This window comes from Thamnophis sirtalis, unplaced genomic scaffold (genome assembly GCF_051295495.1).
Source record: "Thamnophis sirtalis isolate CommonGarterSnake01/CBP01778 unplaced genomic scaffold, rThaSir2_p1.2 scaffold_2, whole genome shotgun sequence".
Taxonomy (NCBI): Eukaryota; Metazoa; Chordata; class Lepidosauria; order Squamata; family Natricidae; genus Thamnophis; species Thamnophis sirtalis.
The window spans coordinates 122300992-122324203 of record NW_028261382.1 but is presented as its reverse complement, the minus strand read 5'-3'; the positions used below and the strand labels follow the sequence as shown (position 1 = coordinate 122324203).

The 23212-nt window shown below is 34.7% G+C and overlaps 1 protein-coding gene across 7 annotated transcripts in view; it reads left to right on the top strand.

Moving 5' to 3' along the window:
- Positions 1-23212, top strand: part of RIMS2 (regulating synaptic membrane exocytosis 2) — a 293405-nt gene that overhangs the window by 171607 nt on the left and 98586 nt on the right. For 3 of the 7 annotated variants that reach the window (XM_087706788.1, XM_087706789.1, XM_087706792.1), the window contains 2 exons: positions 20887-21060; positions 22120-22229. In XM_087706788.1, the coding sequence (XP_087562914.1) occupies positions 20887-21060; positions 22120-22229 (284 nt within the window). Of the gene's footprint in view, positions 1-7409; positions 7476-9128; positions 9237-11648; positions 11721-12964; positions 13028-20886; positions 21061-22119; positions 22230-23212 lie in introns of all 7 variants that reach the window. The other 4 variants (XM_087706790.1, XM_087706791.1, XM_087706793.1 and 1 more) reach the window with 2 other exon arrangements.

Genomic DNA, 23212 nt, shown 5'->3' with positions numbered 1-23212 from the left:
TAGAAATGGGACCAGAATCAATCTTGCTAATTTTTCTTTCCATGCCTCTGCCAAAATGTGCATTCCTTACAGCTGAAAAGCATTGCTTGCTTTTGTGGTTTGGATGGGGGAGGGAAGGAAATCATATCCCTTTAATCAGAATCAGGTGAATTTCCTGTTTGTGGTCCTTCATCACTACGGGTCCAGGATTCTTGAGATATCAATGCTCTGCCAGTACCTCAGCCAAGTCCTGTGTTCTTAAGTAAGGCACAGTATCTAGAATGTTGGTTTAAGATCTACTGCTGCTTCTTTTGTGCATGACTTGCCAACTCACTGGATAAGTTGATCCAGATCTTTGAATTAACATGTTAAGGTGCCAGTAGATTCCAACATTTTAGTAATGCATGAAAACATCTTTCTAGGCCTTTCTAGGATGCTAATGATTTTTCTGCTTTTGTTTTAATGCTGGTAATCAAGAGTGGATTAAAAAAAAAAAGAACCTGGCTGGATGAAACCAATGTCTTCACGTGTTCTAGTATGCTATTTTATATAGTGGCCTACCAGAGGCATTCTGGAAACTCATAACCATAGACAGAAAAGCAATGGCTTTGTTATACTGTTGGTCAATAGCATCTTATAGATAGTGGTTTGTGAATGGTAGTAATTGCGTAAGCTAGCAGCCATAGGTAGGTAACCCAGGCTTTTGTTAATTTGTCTTTCTTTATAAAACTTACAAAATATGGCTCTCAGAAGGCATGCATTGCAAAAGACAGTGAATTTCATGATTTACAAGTTTTGTATAAAGTATTTTTTTTGTTGGTCAGTCCTGAATGGTTGCTGGATTAGTTTCCATGCATGAGTATGTGTTCTAACTAGGCACTCACTCTGGTTCATGCTTGGTCCACACCATACATTATATTCTATATCTCTGTTGTCATGCCTCTCTTTTCATGTTTCTCCTTATCAAATCTTCAGCTTCACAATATTTTCAAATGTGGCACTATTTTTCAAATGAATTGTCCTAATGATTCCATTCTAAAAATTTCTATCACACTATCACACGTTGCTTAACATTTTCATTGAACTAGCCATAATAAGTCCATAAAATCCATTTTTTTAAAAACTAGGCATTGCCAGCTCAGATTTTTATATTTCAATGTGTTCACTTTGTACTTTATTACTTTATTTGTGATTTTAATAGCACTTTGGAGCTATTATTTTACTTTCTTGAACAATTGTTAAAATTACTAATTGTCATTAGCAATTATGGGCACTTAGCTGCTTATCCCTGACTACAGATTGTTATTTAAGAAGTAGCACAAATCCCAACTCCAGTCCTGTCGAAGTCCTGTACTTTGCACATCTTTCCAATATAAAAAATGTTACTTATTCCTTCTCTTAGTTTCCCATTCTTAAACTAAATGCTAATCTCTGAGACCAGGTTCATTCTCTCCAGAGGTATGGAGGTATGAAAAGCAATTTTTCCCAAGCATGAATTCATAGCTTTCTTTAGCAAGATTTAGTAAGCTAAACAAGCACTAATACAAGAATTCTACATTTAAAACCAATGTAGCTAATTAGGAATAGAGATTTTGAGTGTTTTTGCCCCTGTCATATGATATACTGGAAAGAAGGGAAGTGCTTTTTCCTGAGCTGTGGTGGGGCAGTGGTTAGAATGCAGTTTTGCTAATTCTGCTGACTGCCAGCAGTTCAATTCTCACCAGACTCAAGGTTGAATCAGCCTTCCATTCTTCTGAGGTGGGTAAAATGAGGACCCAGATTGTTGGGGGCAATATGCTGACTCGGTAAAACCACTTAGAGAGGACTGTAAAGCAATGTGAGGCGGTGTATAAGTCTAAGTGCTATGGTAGTGGACCTGCCTCGGGTTGTCTATATAATGGTGAACTGAATTTTTGTCAGTGTGAGAAGCAATTCTTATATGGAAAAATATTATTTCATTGGAATATAATTTATTATATCTGGGACTTTGACTTAGTATTTTAGACGAATATGATAAGACTGTTTAATGATAAATCCCCTTTGTTTTAGGCTATGTTAGAAAACAAGGATTTTTTTGAATTTCAAAACGGGAAAGATACTTTTCAGAACTGATATGTGCTATTGTTCTAGAGATTTTTAAAATCTATAGTGCAAAAACTTCAAATACTCCTTTGAAGTCATCGCTTTCACATTGGATGCTGTTAAGTAGGAATAACTTTAATTGATAAATTCAGGCATATACAAGCTTTCTTTCAATTGTTTTTGAAAGAATATACACAATACTGAGTTGCAGTCTCTATCTTAGGAAGGTTTTGACAGAATTCTGTCAAAATTGTGTCAGAATTATTTTCTATGAAACTGTGCAAATATTGAAGTAACTGTTCTTAGTCCAGTAAATTATAATAAGATGTTTATTTGTTGCATGTTATTCTTTGCTATTTTTGCTTCTAGATCTAGTCTGTGACAATGAACTCTTTTTAATGCAATAACTGCTGAACCAACATGGTTGCACTAAATGACATGTTCCAAGGATTTTTCCCCAGTTCCTTTCCACTTGTCCCCACAAATATATACCCGTTTTCTTCTTTTCAATATGACACTAGATTAAAAAAAAATAGATCTGGAATCTTATTGGGGCTAGTTTAAAATTAATAAAATTAAAAATAAAGACTATCAAGTACATACACTCACTTATTTCATGTTCATATTGAGTTGAGATCTCCCAGGGTCATAATCAATTTCAGCAAGATTAAACATTTTTAAAAACCTGATTAAACTAGCACAGGGAAAGTGATAAAACTGTCAAAAATCACTTAGGGTGTTTTTTCTTATTTTGTTCATGCAAATAGTTGTGCTGTGACAAAAGTTAGAAAATCTTTGTAATATAGAAACAAATTTTAATTATTTCTTGCCCATAGAAATATTTGGAAGAGAGGTTTATATAAATTCATTTATGATTTAGGAGGTTGTGGTACTACCAGCTTAAAAATAATGCTTGTGTGCACAAATTGTGTATTGAAAAATGTAGTAAATCTGTAGTTATTTGTTACTGCCAAACATTAGGAGAAATATAAACAGGGCCACTCCATGCCATTTTTATTTATTTTTTGCTCTGTCTCCATGGAATCAGGGTACTTGATTTCTATATTTTCTTACCAGTAATGGCAACATGATAAGAGAGTTTAGGCTAGAGGCAGTAACTGATTCCAAGTCATTCAGAAATATTTGTGGCATAGAAAGAATGCAGCCTTAGATCTTAATGCTGATTTAATATTGTAAACAATGCAGTACATTAAAAATGTTAAGCAGTACTGTAAATTTATTAGGAGTACTGTAATGGCATAATAAAAAATAAGGTATTTTTTATTGACATATAAATGTGATTTTAATTAAAAATAACAATAGATGTAACAATGTTGTGATTTTATATATATATATGTGTGTGTGTGTGTATGTATGTATGTATGTGTATACATATACATATACATATACATATACATATACATATACATATACATATACATATACATATACATATACATATACATATACATATACATATACATATACATATACATATACATATACATATACATATACATATACATATACATATACATATACATATACATATACATATATATATATATATATATATATATATATATATATATATATATATATAATTTATCAGCACAAATACAACACAAATGTAACAAAGGCAACTGTAAAAATATTGGGTTTCTGTCTGGATGGTCTCTTGTGACGAGCTGATAGACAGAGAATGGAAGCAGTAGACTTCCTCCCATATTTGGGCATGCCAGGGGTTGTGACACTACATACATACATACATACATACATACATACATACATTCAACATGGGACATGGTGGCTCAGTGGCTAAGACGCTGAGCTCGTCAATTAGAAACGTCGGCAGGGTGGCAGTTCGAATACCTAGCGCTGCATAATGGAGTGAGCTCCCGTTACTTGTCCCAGTTTTGCGAACCTAGCAGTTCAAAAGCATGTAAAAATGCAAGTAGAAAAATAGGAACCACCTTGGTTGGGAAAGTAACAGTGTTCCGTGCACCTTCGTTGTTTAGTCATGCCAGCCACATGACCATGGATATGTCTTCGGACAGCACTGGCTCTTTGGCTTTGAAACGGAAATGAGCACTGCCCCATAGAGTCGGGAACAACTAACACATATGTGTGAGGGAACTAGCAAATAAGTGCAACTAGCATGAGATTCATGAGCACTCAGACCTCTCACTAGAAAAACCTGGTGTCATGAGGGAAAATATCTCAACAATTAAAGACTTGATGATTTAACAGCTAGAGAAGAGAGGGAGACGTGCCTGACAGAAGAATAATCCATATACCGGGCAAAAGTAGGAAGAGAAAAAGAAAGTGATTTGGGAGAAGACAAGTTGAAACATTGAGTAGCTAGGCTGGATCTGGCTTTTGGCAACCCTTATTTGGAGGGTTGATAAAACCAGTTGGCTCTATCAGTTAGAGGATAAAATTCCTCTTCATTTGAAAAAAGAGATAGAGAGAGAAAGATGCCAAACCTTGATTTATGACCTTCTTGCAAACAATGTTTTTTTCTTCCCATAATTAAGTTAGTAGGAGAAATCTTGTATATCTCATGCTTTTAGAACTGAATGTAAGAAATTATGGCTTACTGAAAAAACATTGGTTAAATGAGGACGACTGGCCATGTTTTTCTTTCTATCACTAATATAAACCCTCCTCTAGCAAAAAACAAGACCAGGTTTATTTAGACACTTTTAGTTAATCTATTTAAAGACATATCATGATCCCCCCCCTTTGCTAAACAGGGCATGGATGTGGACATTGTGTGATGCATCTGGCTCGCAGGCTGTGAGTTTGACAACCCTGCTCTAGCAGCTTACTGAATGCAGTGGGCATTCAAGTTTGACCATGTTATCCTATAGAGGTAGTCATCACTTAATGATGGGATTAGAATTTCTGTCACTAATCAATGTGATTGCAAAATGCAATGTTATATGACTATATCACTCAGAAATTCCGGCAGTTCCAGTTTCTGTCATTAAGTAAATCCCATGCTGTTAATTGCAACTTCCTGCCAATTTGCCCATTGACATTGCTTGTAGGAAGCTGGCAAAGAAAGTTCCAAATGGCAATCACGTGACCTCAGAACAATGCAATATAATTGTGAGCCAGTAACTGAGCACCTGGATAATGATCATACGACTGCAGGGACACTGCAACCATTGTATGTGTGATAAGCAGTTGGAAATACCTCTTGTTCAGCACCGATGTAAGTTTGAATGGTCACGGGATGAATGGTTGTTACCTGAGAATCACCTATATTTTCATCCACTCCACTTTTCTGGGACAGTTCTATCAAAAAAGCCTTATTGCAGTTCAAGTATGGAGCCAAAGGCTGACAATCCTTTACATATTGTGCTACTGAGCGCATCCCGGGTTTTGCTTCTTGACATGCTAATTGTTTGTGAGTGGTGTGATAAGATCTTTAACCTTGTTTTCAATTTTATGATGAAATGGTGAACATTATTCATTAGATGCTCCATTGAAACAGCAGAGTAGCCCATTTAGCAGCTAGCCTAGAGAGCACACTGTGTGAGCCAACAATGGGTGGGACTCATATAAAGATGATACTGTTCCAAAAATGCTGGGAATCAGTCTAGGAATCTCTCAAATTTCTTTCAATGAGCTTCAGGACACTTGTAATGTGAAAACGCCATAGTTGCACAATGTAATCACTAAGAGTGAGCTGAGAAAGTTTTTCTGAGTTTTTTTTCTGCCAGCAAAAGTCCCAATTTGGTTGCAAAAGCAGAAAGGAGCAAATATCTCTATTTTGGGGTTAGAATCAAACTACTTTTTTTAGAGTCAGCAGTTACACAGTACCAGGTTTACAATTGGATTAATTATGGGTAATAATAAACCCTCAGAAGACAGATAGACTGCCCAGCTGAGCAGTTGCACAGAAGTTCCAGAATAAACATAGGAAATGTGAGATCTTTCTGTACAATTAGGATGCAGCTCTGGGTAGGTTTGAATATGAATTGATCCAGAGACAGATCAACAGAGTCCAATTTAGGATCATAGCTAAAAGAAACAAAAGGCAATGCACCAATAGCATCCACACCTGGTAAATGGGATGTGACAATGGAAGAGAAATTAGTTATCTGTAGGAACATTTCACAGCTGATTTGAGACGTCAAGCCAAGAGCAGAGCAAAGAGCCAGAATAATAAGATCACAGATCCAGTATTGTCAGTCTCTTGATTGAAGTTTGTTAACCTCTATTGCTGAGAAATCTTGGTTTTGTCATTTAAACTACTTGGCTCATTGTGGGTCTAGGCATTCTGCCAGGATCTGGCCTCTTATTACATCTGAGTCACCTGCTCATTCTCATTAGGTCCCTGATCTATTCCAGGTGATTGGAACTCCTGAGCCTTACTGTTTGCCAGATCAGGCTGTTCAGCCCCTGATTCTGATGAGTTAGAGTAGACCATAACAAGGAGGCAGATGTTATGAGCTGCTGCTGATGTGTGGTACAATTTGGGTGAGCCATCCCTTAATTGTGTGTGTGTGTGTATGCCTGTGCTCAAGAGAAAGCACTGACCTCCTGGAAGGTCTTAGGTGAGATTGATGTCTCTTCTGTTAAAGAAAGTGTCTGCCACTAAGGGCTGTTTTTTGCAGCCAAAGTTCAAATACCCAGAGAGGCCTGCAGATGGATGGAAGTGGACAATATTGCAGCAGGCAAAGTGAAGCCCTGCAGGCCACTGATCTCTCTTAGGATCTTTCTACTCAAAGCATTCCCACACAGGAATGTCAGACTCTTTTAAAAAAATATATTGTATGCTTTTATTACAAGACAGAAAAAAGAAAAAAAGGATAAAAGGTATACATTAAGGATATTCAAAGTAGAAAAATTACATAAATATTAGAATATATTAAAAAGGGAAAACATCCATTATTTCTGTAAATAATCCTGAATTAAAACAGATATAAAGAAAATATTTTATCACAATCCTTTACAACTCATATTTGAACCAAACTACAAGTTGACAAAAGTAGGCAATGTTATAAGAGTTAGTAAAATTCATAATGTAAACAATTAGCAAGAATTTCTAATAGTCTGAAGCAATACAGGTAGTCTTCGATTTACAATAGTTCATTTAGTGACGGTTCAAAGTTACAGTGGCACTGAAAAAGTGACTTATAGTAGTATTGAATCAGGAGAAGCATATTAATATATCAATCCATTTTATGCATATATTTTTTCTGTATAAAAATTACATCTTTGTGCTTGTGCGCTCAAGACCTTCTATTTTATAATATATATCTATATCTATATATGTTACTCTATATTAATTTTATTGTCTTACAATTTTATTTTTGTTTCTGCTATGCTTTCAGTCATTATCTCACTCTGCCTTGGTCCCATCACACTCAATCCATTGACTACCATCATAGAGATGCCAGGTATCTGCTTTCCTGTGTGTGACTGTGTATAAATGCATGCTTTTACTTATATTTTTGCTTCATACTAGTTAAGTCACTGAATGGCTTAATAAAAAGCCTTTTGCAAATATTAATACTTGACTTTAAAAAATTACTACCTTACATTCATTGTTTGTCTAATCAATTGACAGCATGTTATGCAATAACACTTTTTGCCCTGTTCTTAAACAGTTGTCATGCTTTATTTATGAATTTCCAGATATTAGTTTCTGCTCAATATTGCTATAACTTTTTTACACATACCATTGTAAATCATTATTCCATATTATCATCACAATCTGTCTCTCTCTCTCCCTCCCTGCCTCCATCCCTCTCTCTCTCTCTCCGTCCCTCCCTCTTATTACCAATCTTAGGTGTGCCTATCAATGATTTTCCAGTTGCATAATATTTAATAAAATAGGATCTGAATACAGAAAGAACAGGGATCCAGCAGGAATTAGCCAGCTGTAAATTCTACAACAACTAGCTAATGTGTTTAAAAAGGAACTTTGTTGTTATATCGGGCAAATAAAATTTTTAGTATGCTGTATATAGTATGCCATTTTGAATTTATGCTAGTAAGAGGAGTGCTTTCCCCCCATTTCCTGCAGCTAATGATTGTATATTTTACAATATCTGTAATTTAATGCAATCAAATGCTACTAAAAAAAATAGCTGAACACTTGTCAGATTTTTAAAACATAAGAGATTTGGGGTTGTCATTTGTGATCACCAAGGATTTTGTATAAATGCATAAAATCCCAGGAATTAATGAAGGCCAAATCTTGTCAGATTTTCTGCTTAATATTTTGCCGTCTGTATCATTATAATGAGATCCCATATCACTGCATAAAAAGATTGCCAGCATCTGAACTAGGTAGTTATATTATGATAGCTATAATAATTTCACAAACTTAAAATTGTGTCTAAAAGTCTGGAGATCTTGTCTTCACAAGGGGTTCTCCTATACTGCTAATTAAGAGTGGAGCAGTTCAGACTTCAGCCATGCCCACCAGTATTTAGCATTAATAATATATATTATGTCTGGGAATTTCAGCTGCAGATATATGTTTTTTTATTATTGGAAAGCAACTCTTGTATGACTGGGAAATGTTATATCAGAATTACCTTAATGATACTATTGGAGAGCCACTTCATAGGTTGCTCCCAGTTCGGCCTGGATCGGGTGGGCTCCACCTATCCAGCCAGATGCTTCTGTGTATGCGCAGAAGCGTCGCACAAACGCATGTGAGCACAAGCAAGTCAGTAGCACCGGGATTTGCAACTCACCTCTGAGCCACTTATGTAGTTGGCTGGGTTTTTTGCCATATTGCTTGCATATTAATTATATTTTCATTGGATAATGAATAAAGTTTCTTGTAGCTGTCTCTTAGGCTACTTCACATAAAATTCAGAAGTGCTCAAATATACCCTTCTTTTTAAATGTTCAATCCAAAACATGTTGATGCTTAAGCTCTTATTTTGATCCACGCTGTACATTAAAATACAGGAATTAATGAATACATTTTTCATACCCTTTTATTTTGTTTCCATCATTCATGTATACCTTCATGCTTGTGTTCATTTGTCTGTTTCTTACTTTACCTTCATGTTTCATTGCTTATGTTTTGGCAGCAAGGATCACTCATTGTATCCTAACATTTGTGAAGATGCAATCAGATTACTTCGATCGCATAGGATGTGTCGTGCCTATTCTGAGGGTGCTTACTATGAGTTTGAGAGGTATAACACATGCCAAGTATCATTAGTTAACAACCTTAGGCATAAATGCATAATATACCGATGTGTGAAAAGCTGTCACTGCTATTTTGAATGAGACATGGAGTTCAGTGAACGTGACTTCCACAAAGTGAAGAGAAAATACTCTTTTGTACAATGTGTCTGAAGCACTTAAACGTTTGAGGGTGATATTTGTAGAATTCACGGCACACTATTAACTTATTCAGTGTCAAAAATAGTATTTTGGGTTTTGAATTACTCTGATCTGGGAACTAGATATTTTCTTTGTTCGATTCTGAATGGGATTGCGCTCTCCCACTCAGTCAGTCTGCAGTCTGCAAGTCCAGTTGGCAGTTATAGCCAGGACAATATCATCTTGTGCGCAGGTTGTATCTGTTCCTGGATCAGCAGGTCTTCATTTCTGTCACTCATGTCCTAGTCATTTCCCAGCTGGACTACTTCAACATGACTGCATGGATTGCGCTTAAAGATACTCCAGGAGCTATAATAAGCTTAGAATGCCGCAGTGCAGGAAGTCATGGGCACATCAGTCATATGCTCATGTAACTAACCTACTTCTCAAGCTGCACTGGCTTCCTTGTTGGCTTTTGGGTGCAATTACAAATGTTAGTTATCACATATAAAGCTCTGTGTGGTACGTAAAGATGCAGTTCACTTAAAGAGAATAATTAACATAAACTCAAACAACAGATAGTGACAGACCTGGCAAAATGGGAAAATTTACAACTGTCACTAATAGGGAGAATATCAACAAGCAAGATGAATATACTACCTAGGATTTTATATTTGTTCCAGACAATTCCAATTAGATTAGGAAAAGGTTAATTTGAAGATCTAAAGCTCTATGTGGAACAGGACTGTATTGTTACTGAGACTGCTTCTCCCAAATATGTGATATGTGCCTGTCCACATGCTCTAGGATGGACACACTTCATGTCATGTGATGGAATCAGGAGAAGTGCCTTTTCTGTTGCAGTAACTGTTGTCGGAATGATGCTTCACAAGATAGGGCTAGCACTGACCCTAATGACCTTCAGAAAGCCAACTGAAGCTTAATATAATTTATAATACAAAGTGGGAATGAATTCTGCAGCCCTTGGATTTCTCATTTGCAGCCCCAAACTTTCCTAGGGTAATGAGTTCCTGGCCATTTTGATAGGAGAAATAAAAATCTAATGTAAGCTTCAATAGCATTTTCATACGCAAATAATGAAGTCTAATTTATTATACATATAATAAATAAATAATTTCTGTGGCTGATGGTTGTTGTAATTCCAGTGTTGATCAGAAATTATTTACAAGTTGAAAATGAAGAAATCAACTTTTAGATAGGTTGTATGTAACATCTTTTAAGGATTTATACAACTAAATCAGTATCTTGGATGTGCTCAGAAACAAAAAGTATTTAAATTCTTCTACAACTGATAGTCACATGGCCTAAAAGGGCATCATAGATAAAAGTCTACTTGGAGTATTTGCATTAACTGAACTTACTGAATATTTTTCGAGGGCAGTTCCATATAGAGTGATTTCTGTAATCTAAATTAAAAATAATTAAATTATAAATGATCATGGCCTCATTTTTGGCCACAAGTAAGAATTTAACTTGGACAACACTCAGTTTATGCTGAAAGAACATCCTGTTGGCTAGTATTATACCTATTACTCATCATTCCCGTATTCATACTTTTTATATACTACTTTTAAGCCACAGAATGTTTTGAAAAGGTATCCATACTCCCTTTGTACTATAACAGATTCTGTTTTGGTCAATTTTATTATTTAATTTGAGGAAAAAAAACCATAACTTCCCTAATAAGTAATATTGAATATTATGTGCAGAAGCATTTTAATGTCACCTTCACCCCCACCCTCTCACATAGTTCTCAAGGTTGATTGACTTAACAGCTAAGCGAAACATTTTAGTGAGAGGTTTGGAACCAGAATACCATTACTTGAATTGTTGGAAATGAATATTTCACTTTCTCAAATTTTTAAAAGTTTACAAAAATTGGCTTGACCTGATGAATCGCCTAGCAGCCTACATTCAGAGATAAGTGTTCATCATGTCCTGAATTCACTATCTTGGATATATTGCACTACATATTGTTGGCTGTTCACTTGCCTCAGTAATAGGCCAGTTCACATGACTGAATTTATGAAAGTCTTGCTTTTGTTAGTTGTCTTAACATAGTTGTTGAATGTAAGGTCATCACAAGCATGTAAGTCTTGTCTGAATATGGAATTATTCGGAAAATAGCTGTTTTCAGGACACACGTTATTTTTACTTTATATTGTGCTAAAAGTAGCTTGATAGTTACTGGCCATTATCATGCATCAGCAGAAGTATGCAAGGCTATTCTAAAATATCTTTACTGTTTATTTTATGTTCAGGAGGAGTAGGAAGGAGGGAAGAGAGCCTAATACATATGTTGATGACACGTTTATTTCCCCTGCTCTCGAAAGGTATTTACTTATAGATAGATAGATGTGTAAATAATACATATATTTAAGAATTTGGAAGAAGATAGTAGACATGGGATTATAGATTATGGATTATCAACTTCAGACCCTTCATAGATGATGGGAATCTTAATTTGGTTTAGCATACTGTAGATACAGTAGAACATGTAATTTCAGGATGATTAAGGCTAATCAGAAGTGTGAAAAATGTTTTACATTAAAACCAATTTGAGCTAAAACAGGCTGCTTTGACTTTTCAATAATTTTGTAACTATTTCAAATGTATCTGATCTTGAAATGCTTTTTTGTGAGTGGAATACTCTATAAGATTGGATTGCCATTCTGGTGAGCTTGAGCAATCTTATTTAATATCCAAGGTGATTAAATTTGAACTGTTTGCTCATCTCTAAGACTAATATAATTCATTAAATTGGGTGGTCTTAAAAATAGCCAAGGATGCTATAATAAAGCCTACCTGTCATATATTTAATTTCTGTATGGTTTACTGCTTATAAAATTGGCAATTTTATAACTTCACTATTCTTGTTGCTGCTATTATTTATAAAAGTATGCATACTACTATCAGATTTATTGGGCAAATTTGTATAATAAATAAATTTACTTAGACAAAATGCAAAGCCTGTATTCAGAGTTGTTCTGTTGATGGGAAGGCTTTATTTTATTTCCAACAATAGGTACCATAAACAATACCTATCTCATGATAGATTTCTCCAATATCCCTTGCCTTTGTAGAGTTCTTGTGGCAGCTACAGCATACTCACAATCAGATGCAAAATAAGATTGTGATTATTGTTAGGCTATGCAGATTGTACCTGAAAAGAAAATGAAAAGTCCTTTGGACCAATGCTGTGTCAAATAAATATCATGTCATTTAATATTTCTATCAAGACCTGACATATTTATTTATTTACTTTTATTTACTAAAAATTCACACTCTGCAAAGCAACTCTAGGTGACTTACAATTAATAAAATATGATATGATATTACATATTAGATAGTTAAATGCCCTAACCAAAAGGTAAATACTTTTATAGAATAAACTACTTTATTTTTTCTCCAAAAGATTTAATTCTCCAAATGTATTTCAAGATGTAGTGAAAAGGATGTAAGGAGAACATTTGAGATCCTTGCTTGATTACCGAGATAAAAATACATCTCATGAAAAAATTGTTTGGAAAATAACTTCATACTTGTAACTTGTCTTTATTTTAACTGCATTGCAAAGGTATTACAATGGTGCAAGTTCATGGGCAGATCATGTAGTCAATGGTACAGCTGAAAATCACAGGTGAGTAAAGTATGACTGTGTAATATAGGATATGTATTTAGAATTTAAATAGAGTATTATTTTAGTTTATATTTTATTTTCCCTTTTAAAACCCAATTCTATGGCCATTAGATTTTAGTAATATTTTTACAAATCCAGTCATTTTTACAAATTCATATATAGATACCCTATATCTACAGGGATGCATGCAGTCCTCAGGTTCCCTTTAGTAGCCCTATAAGTTCTCTCCACTTATGGTTACTGAAAAGTAATTGCATAGTTTCCTGCCATTTCAAGTTATTGCTGGGAACCTAATGAAATCTATAATGTAAGTCCTAATTAGTTTGTTGCCATTGAAAAAAAAGAAATATTTAGCCATCCAAAATGAATTGGGGCCTTGGCTACAAAAAGATGAATCTGCTTAATTATTTTTTTAATTGTATTTGTGTCATATCAAAAATGTCAGTGAATGGATTCACCTTTTGAGAAGGAATTCTACGAAGGCTATAAACACATTCTGGTAGCAGATTTTCAGTGGAGTTAAATATTTTCATGTTTTGAGAAAGGGATTTGCTAGGCATTTTTATTCTTCTATAACAACCTAAAAGAATCTTAGTGCCTTAGATTAAAACAGTGGAAAGAAGATCGTGTCACAAGCTTACAATAAAAAAAACAAAGGGAAAAAACAATTTCTGGTATCATTTCATGAAGTGAAGAAAATAGAGACCTTCAAACATTTCTCAACTTCATGGACCAGAAGACCTCTAACATCCCTTCCAACTCTGTTATTCTGTTAATTCTGTCATGGACAGATTCATCTACCTCTCGGTCTAATCTGCAACCCTTGTATTTGTTAATAGAGCTCACATATCAATACATCTTATGATAGTGATGTATTCAAAATGCCCAAATAGGGGTATATTAAATTGGGTGACAGTTTAGACATAAGTCATGCCAACAACATAATTATTTCATTGACTTATTGTGGATAGAAAGAACAAAATAAAAACTTAATACAAATTAAATAAACATTCCAAATAAACATTCCAAACATTAAAAATTGCATAAAAATGAATTGGAAGAAGTGCTTCAAAACTAAAGGCCATAGTACTTTATTGAGTAGTATACAGTGTGCTTGCACCACTTCTGAATACAGATAATCCTTCACCTATGACCATTCTTCAACAACCATTCAAATTTAGGACAGCACTGAACAAATGGTGGTTACAACAGGTCCTCCAGGTTCAGACATCCCAACACACAAACACAAACACAAAGACACACACAGACACATACACGGTCATATGATTGTGATCCAGGGACTTGACAACTGGTATATCACTTACAACTGGTTGCAGCCCTGTGCAATTACTTGATTGCCATTTGCAACTTCCTTGCTGGCTAATGCAGAAAGTAAATGAAGAAGTAAGAAGGGAAGGCTGCAAAGTGCTGGGCTTAATCTCACCCACCTACACATGCTCTCTCACCTCTTCTTTGCTTGTACCGCACCAGCCACTCGCGCACCCTCCCTGACCAGTGCTGGGCCTCTCACCCCTTTGCACCCCCTTCCCAATGTATGCTGCACCCCTCATGCACCTCTGAAATCCTGTGTACCTGGCCTGTGCTGAATTACTCTTTCACCTCCCTGACCCTTCCTCCCACCCCACACACCCTCCTGCTCCACCCGGCATTAGCTACTTGCCTGCCTGCTCATCTGGGACTTGCAACTTTTCGCCAGCGTCCTATTGACTTTGGTTGTGGGAAGCTGGCAGGAAGTCGCCTCACCTAATGATAGTGGGGTTTGGTTAATGATTGCTGCAGGGACTGCAGGAATTGCCATCGCTAAGCGATGCGTTGCTTAACAATGGAAATTATGGTCCCAATTGTCATTGTAAGTCAAGAACTACCTGTAACTTAGAAAATATTTTTGAAACATGCCGAGATAACTGCAGGGACTAGTCCAAGCAATCATGAGGAATCCAAATTGTCTCAAAGGGAATCCCCTCCCCCCAAGCCCCCCCCCAGGTCTATTAAATCGAGTCAGTAGGTTTATGTAGTTTTTTAATAGATGTTTTGTACTGCTATAAATCTGCTGAAACATCCGTCTTGCCTTTGGTATTAAGATATAAATAAAGCCAATTGTGTTTATTTACCAAGACCCAAAACTGCATGTACTTTGTACAGAAACTAACAATGGTGGAAAATACATTTTTAGAGAAAGTACGGTAAATCATGTTATTATATAAATGGCAATTTCCTACTTTATTTTAGTTTTTGTAGATCCTACGGACTATACATGAGAGCAGTTGAACACTAATGGATTATAATATATTCAAGCAATATTCATAATAAAGGAATTATGGTGTTATAGAATTATCAAATATGGGGAGCTATGTAAGAGATAAGATAAGACACTGATATTTTAGGTGCCTTGCATACTATTCTCATATAAATATACATTACAAAAAGAATATAAAATTATGTAAAGAGATCTGATGTCAAGATATATATTTTTTTAAAAATCTAAGTAAGATTAAGCTAAATGTTAAAAGTGTTTGTTAATGTAAATTTTCAAAGATTCTAAAATCTAGATTTTGATTTTTCTGTCTGTAGATTTCTAACAGACTATGTTAATTTGTTACAAAGTTGCCATAAAAGGAAAATATTTTTGTAATTGTTATTTGCTTCAAATTCATAAATTTTTGCTGCCTATTCCGAAAGGGACTTTCTTGCTTTCTTTAATATTTGCTTAAGAACTCTCACATAGACATTGCAAAAAAGATAGAATCCTCTGCAGGTGTAGAAGTTCTGTAGCAACATATGCAGTTTGATGTATTATCTATATGTATGGCAGAAATTATATGTAAGGTGTTTTTTTTTGGTGACTCTGTTCGGATATTTCACCAGATTATAAAATAAGTACTGTATGTGCGTGTGTGTATGTGTAAAAATTTTGGGTATTTGAATTAGCAGTATAAACTTTAATTGGTAACTATTATTTTAAAAGTAATTCAGCCATGCTACACAATATTGTGTTATTTTAACTTTGTTTCTGAGCCATGGTGGTGCAGTGATTAGAATGCAGTATTGTATGCTAATTCTGCCCATTGCCAGGAGATCAATCCTGACCAGCTCAAGGTTGACTCAGGCTTCCATTCTTCCGAGGTCAGTAAAATGTGGGCCCAGATTGTTGAGGGCAATATGCTGAGATTTGTAAGCCCCTCAGAGAATGCTATAAATCATAAATGGAGCAGTATATAAGTCTTAAGTACTATTGCTATTGCAGCTTAACAGTTGGTTAACTTTAGAGATTTATTTATACCAGTAGTTATTAACATTATGCTAACAGGTTATCTTATATCTGTGACCACCAGCAAAATTCCAATAGCTAATAGAAGAATAACATGTCCAAGGATTGAAATCCAGCAGTATTCCCCAGATACTGACAGGTATTCCCAGTAAAAAGTATTTGGGTTAGATTAAGCTGGTGATTCCTAGGCATAATTTGTGTGTTTTCTCTTATAGTGCTTCCATTGTCTCTAGAAACTAGAGAACGTTGTATTTATATGATCATTAAAATGCACCATAATTTGCTGCATTTTAATGTTTTTATTTGACATTTGAACACATATGACATGCTAGGTATCATGCAGAGAAAACAAAATGCAGTGCAAAAGAAAGGCAGATTTTTGGAAAGCAATGAATTGTTTTTGTTTCCTCTTTCTGGTTCTTGTTTGTTTAGTTTAAGAGTCTATACTTTAAAAACTTTGGCATTGATGAATTCAACTTTGTTCTACTTATTCTTTTGTGTCTGCAATTTTCTACTTATGTATAATATAAAAAATGTAAAGCTCAAGATAATCTCCATTGTTTTATTTCAACATTAGCAAAGTAATTTTGCAAATTCATTTCTTATCATGAGACATTTTGGCTAAAAATATTTTTTAACTAATTTCATTTTGTTCTCTTGAAGGACTTGGCAAATACCTAAATCCTAAATGACTTTTAATCCCTTATGCTCAGTTAAAAAGTATAAATATGTACAGTACTATTTTCCTGTTATTGTATAGATCTTCAACCAACTGATAAGATAATTGAATGTATAAATAATTTTCATAATGCAAAAAATAACTGTGACTACTTTGTTTTTATTCTTCCATAGCTTTACATAGTCATTAGTCAAACCATAAATTATGCATGAATTGGTAGGATTTAAATTAACTTTATATTGTTGGAAAGCATTTCAACATAAAGTGAAACAAGAATTTTCTCTAAAAGTTTTTAAAATTCAAGAAGTAATAGAAATAGATTAGACATTAAAAGGAATGTCATTTTTTAAAAATGAGATTGTCTACTCCAAAATGGTTTAGGGTAGCTGGTTATTACTGAAAAAAATCAATTTTCTCTGATCTTCATATGGTGTCTTCCTTTCTAAAATCGGGACTTCTTTTTGCATATTAAGCTTCTTCATAGATAGTAGATAGATAGCAAAATAAAATCAACTTTTCTCCATTATTTTTATTCCATTCTTTCAGATAAATTTTAAAATGTTTGTGGACTCTGATAGACACTTTAGGTTTTTTTCATTTGCAAACTCTTCTGGTTAAAATATGAGGCAGTGGTATTCTAAGTTATTTTTACTTTTTGAAGTAATTTGCAGAAATTGAATGCCTACATTCAGGGAACTATGTGCAATTTGGTAATTTGCTGCTGGGCTGCCACATTCTTGTTCAGATTTGCAACTAAATAGAGTCAGTTGGTGTAGTGGTTGAAGGCACCAGGTTAGAAACCAGGAGTCTGTGAATTCTAGTACCACCTTAGGCATACAAGTTGGCTAGGTAATTTTGGGCCAGTCACTCTCTCTCTCAGTCCATCTTACTTTATAGGCTTGTTGTTGTGGGAGAATAAAAGAGAAGAGAGCATTAGGTATGTTCACCACCTTGAGTTGTTTTATAAAAATAATAAAGGCAGGATAAAAATACATAAATTCTAATTAAATGTATTGCCTCCCCCCATGTTAAGGAAATGTTCAAAATTATTTTATAGTGTTCTTCTGTGCTTGTTGCAAGGGTAACTCTCCTTCCTTATACACCTTTGATATTGGCATGTCAAGAGCTCTGCATTTCAACTCATGCAGTTTAGTGTGCTTAAACTATTTTATGAATACAGGCATTCAGAATACAGGCATTCCGAATATTTTACCAATAAAACCCCCAATCATTTGATTGGTAAGAAGGTAATCCTGTGGCTCAGTGGCAAAGATGCTGAGCTTGTCAATCAGAAAGGTTGGCAGTTCGGCAGTTTGAATCCTAGCGCTGTGTAACGGAGTGAGCTCCTGTTACTTGTCCCAGCTTCTGCCAACCTAGCAGTTTGAAAGCATGTAAAAATGCAAGTAGAAAAATAGAAACCACCTTTGGTGGGAAGGTAACAGTGTTCCGTGCGCCTTTGGTATTTAGTCATGCCGGCCACATGACCACGTAGAAGTCTTCGGGCAGCGCTGGGTCTTCGGCTTTGAAATGGAGATGAGCACCGCCCCCTAGAGTTGGGAACGGCTAGCACATATTTGCAACCTTTACCTTTACCTTTTAGTCTGTTGTCAGACTGAAATCTGTCTTTAAAAGCCTGGTTCTAGATAGGCACTTAACCCTTCTTTGCTGATCTTACAATCAAACATGCCTCCTGTTTAGAGCATAAAGTGAAATTATTATTTTGAGCTTTTCTGTGAGGCCTTCATGTACTATCAAATGGAAGGGACATTAAATCAGTTGTTAATTTGGATTTGCAAAGAGATCGGTTGTAAGTGTTGAACTTTTGCAATAGAGAGCTGTTCTATATATCTTTATTGATGTCTATGTTATTTATATCAATATTGGTATCTGTTCTTCATCGGAAAATCTTTACTTTAGTGAGGTTTGATGTCTTATTAAAATGCTCAAAGGAAGACACAGTTCTCCTGCATTGTTCTTTTTATTATATCTAGCACTCTAATAACATCTCTTTAGTTGGCCTTAAGGTGAAGTTTAGGTAGACCTTGACTTGTGACCACAGTTGGAACCAGAATTTCTGTTGCTAAGCAAGATAGTTCTTAAGTGAGTCATGCTCGATTGTTATTGTTGTTGTTGTTTTGGCATGGTTAAGTAAATCACTGCACTTGTTAAGCAAGTCATTAAGGAAATCCTACTTCCGCATAGGCTTTGTTTGTTGGAAGCCAGCTGGACGGTTGCAAATGGCAATAATATGACCCCAACACCCTGCAATCATTGTAAATTAATGTCAATTGCCAAGTGCCCAAATTTAGATCACGTGACTGTGGGGATACTATAGCAATTGTAAGTGAGAGGACCGATTGTAAGTCACTATTTTCAGTGCCATCAAATGGCCACTAAAGGAATGGTTGTAAGTCAAGGACTACTTGTAATATATATTTTTATCACAGGATCAGTTCACTAATATCTTCATGAAAATAGCTACATTTGGTTATATTGAAATTTGCATCAGCAGGCAAGAATTTGACCATAGAATCTCTTCTATATTATTTTATTTTATCGTGTTTTTTTAAATGAATGTATATCACTTCTGTGTATATTAGACTCTCACTTTTTTTCTCTTTGACAGTAAGTAAATGAGCAACAATATCGTACCACATTTTTCAATTGCTTTAAAAGAACCTAAATTAACTATTGAATCAGACACTCCTCCCCACACACACATTGAGTTTCTCTAGATCAGTGTTTTTCAACCTTTTTTGTGCAAAGGCACACTTTTTTCATGAAAAAAATCACGAGGCACACCACCATTAGAAAATGTTAAAAAAATTTAACTCTGTGCCTATATTGACTATATATAAAGTAATTCTCCCACGGCACACCTTACACTATGTCACGGCACACTAGTGTGCCACGGCACAGTGGTTGAAAAACACTGCTCTAGATGATGCTTTACTGAAATACAACTATCTAGTGTACTTTGGCTCTCTTTAATACTAAATTTTAATTTTGTTTTCTGTAAATGTGAAACTTTAAATGTTCAGTTGAAGCTAAGTTCATGAGTGAAAATAAATGTATGACAGTGTTTAGTTGTTTTCTCAGTCAATATGTTATCTTTATTGAGAGAAAACTTTATAGACTGTAGGGATCTTTGAATAACACACTGTAAAAATCCTGCTATATTATAGAACCAGTTTACAGCCAGTGCATAAAATTAATTTCTGCTAGAGCAATTTTGGATAATTGTTTGAATATTTTCCATATTTTTCCATTTGGTTTCTTGGATGTCCTTGAATCTGATGTGTTGGATCTTTTTTTTTTTTTGCAGAAAATTACAGCTTATGCGATACGTGCATATGCCAAATACTTTATTCAATAACAAATGCATTTGTTCTCATTTAAAATTGTTTAATTCTTGCTACAGTTATACCTGACAGTTAAACTAATACATAGTAAATGATAAAACGTTATTCAGGATTTTTGTGATTCAAAAATCCTTTGTTCGTATTTAGTGATCCTGTTGAAATGAATCACCATAAATAACTGCTGACAGATAATGGAATATATGGTTTTTTTAAAAAAATAATAATAATCTGTTTAATATTTCTAGAGAACTGCATCTTTTCTTTTGAATTTTCCCAAAATAGCAATGCGATTTAATGCAAAATTAATAGATTTTATTCCGCTGCATTATTAAACTGTCTAAATAATTTTCTTCACATGACCATTTTAAGGAAGTATACTTCTTCATACCCACTTAATGTTAGCAAGAAGAAAACTTTAAAAAGTTATTTAAAATAGCTTATGTTGGATAGCTCCAAATCCAATGTGCTGCAGCATAATGCATAACCACAGATAAAAGTCAATTGAGCTGCTTTTTGACTAACATTACAGGAATTGGGACCCTAGACTACCATATCAAAGATCCAGATCAACAGAACAGCGTCCAGTGCTAGAGCGGCCCAGCCCCCGCTCCCGATCCACTGAGCGTCCTGAGTCAAACCTCATGAGATCGATGCCTTCATTAATGACTGGAAGATCTGCCCCTCCCTCACCTGCATTATCGAGGTGAAACAGATGGATTAATCCTGCCCCACCAGCTCACTTTTTTTATTTTTTCAAAAACTTCAATAGTATTTCCTTTCATCATTGGCTGATCACCAGTAGTTGTAGATACTAACCCTGCCAACGTCAACACACTACTTATATTCCACCGGGATATAATGGTGTGGCTGCCATTGTAATTTGTTTACTAACAATAATTAATAACAATTACTTACATTTGTTTGTGACCTCTCATTTATTAGGAATCCTGTGTGATTTCTTACTCCCAAACACTTCATAATTTCTCATGTATTTCTCTTACAGAAGAAGTAATTAAATGTGATCATCAGACATCGCTTATGGAATAATAATAATCATAACATCAAATGATACTTTAAAAGTAGTTTCTTAAATTTGTACTAATTTTATATATTAATCACTGTTTTCTCTTATTTGCTCTCTGCATGTTTTGCATTTGTCTTGTTTTTGTAATGTATTTTATTCATGATTACAGTGTTGATTTTTTTAAAAAAATATATATGAATAATGGAATGAAGTTGGAGAAGATATTTGTTAAACTAATTTTGTCCAAATCAGATTATTGTCTGGCTTCTTTGCTTTTCTATAGTGAATTATAAGAATCAGTAACAATGATGTTATTATTTCACTCATTGGAAATATACTTTTGTTTTATTGCCTGTCATTCAAATTCATGGCTGTGTAAATCATCATCTCAATATTAGTTGGAATTTGAAAATAGTCATATTTATACATATACTTCTTTTTTTAAAAACTTTCTTTCAGTATGTCTCAGTATGCATATACCTCTACATAGATTTATTTATAGGGTTAACAGATGCAGTTACAAAACATATTCTGTGCCATCTTTTTAGTATCGCTTCCCTTAGTTTCCAGATAAATCTTATTGGTAACTACGCTTTTAAAAATCTTTTAAGGTTGAACTGTCATCCTTTCAATTAAAGTTCAACATGAACAAAAGCCATTAATCATTCCTTTGTTCTCAAACTACATAAGAATACATATATGTTGCAATTGATGGGTTTCTGTTGATGTGTCCTGTAGGTCACATGCTCATTCGGGGTCAGTCCAAACAAGCCCATCAAGTACTCCGGTGGCAGGACGCAGGGGTAGACAGTTGCCACAACTCCCACCAAAAGGGACCCTGGAGAGAAGTAAGTGAGCATTTTAAATTAAAAGAAATGAGAAGAAGTTAAAAAAAAAGAAAAGAAAATAGTTTTATATTTTAAAAACATTTGAATTTTAATTTGTCTTATTTCCAGAGCTCTGAAAATGTAGGTTAGAGTTTTATCTTTAAAATGGCATTACTATTGTCTTTTAGAGGGTTGCAATTGCTTATTAGTTTTATTCAATTCATAACAATTTGCACTATGCAGGCTTGTTGTACTATAGAAGCCATATAAATATTCTAACAGTGAAAATAATGTATGAATACCGTATGTATATATCACGGCTAATATTTATGAATTTTGATACTCTACCTGTAACGGACCACCTGTGTGAATCAGTTATAGTTGATAACATAAATTAAGCTGCAGATTCTAATAAATATATTAATTGTTCAGAGGTTTGTGGGATAGAGTTTATATATGAATGTTGAAGAAAAATGATTGTTCAGTGCTACTATGAACAGCCAAAGAATGTTATATCAAAATTTGATTGTTTCGCCTAGTTAAAAATTAATAAATAGCCCACATTATAAACTGTTGGCTATGTGACATCACTTTTGTAGCCTAAATCACTTTCTCAGAACCAAGTGACAAGCCAATTTTATTCATCTTTTATTTAGAACTAGCCAATAATCTGGTGTTGCCCGGGTATTTATTTATAGGGGGGAAATGTTCAGACCAAACAAAATTTCTAATGTTGGATTTCCCCCCTGATCAGATCGAGCTCCTTTGTGGAGTACTGTGAAGCTGTTACCATGGTAACTCTACTGCGCTGTACAGTAGAAGTCATTTTACGGCAGTACAGTGGAAATCATTTTAAGACACAACAGGCTGTATCTTAACAGAACACCCCCCCCCCCCACACACACACCAATGGGTGTTATGGGTGTCTTACCTCCACAATATTTTTTTCCAGAGAGTAAGTCATCTGTGTACCAAGTTTGTTTGAAATTGCTCAAGGCATTCCA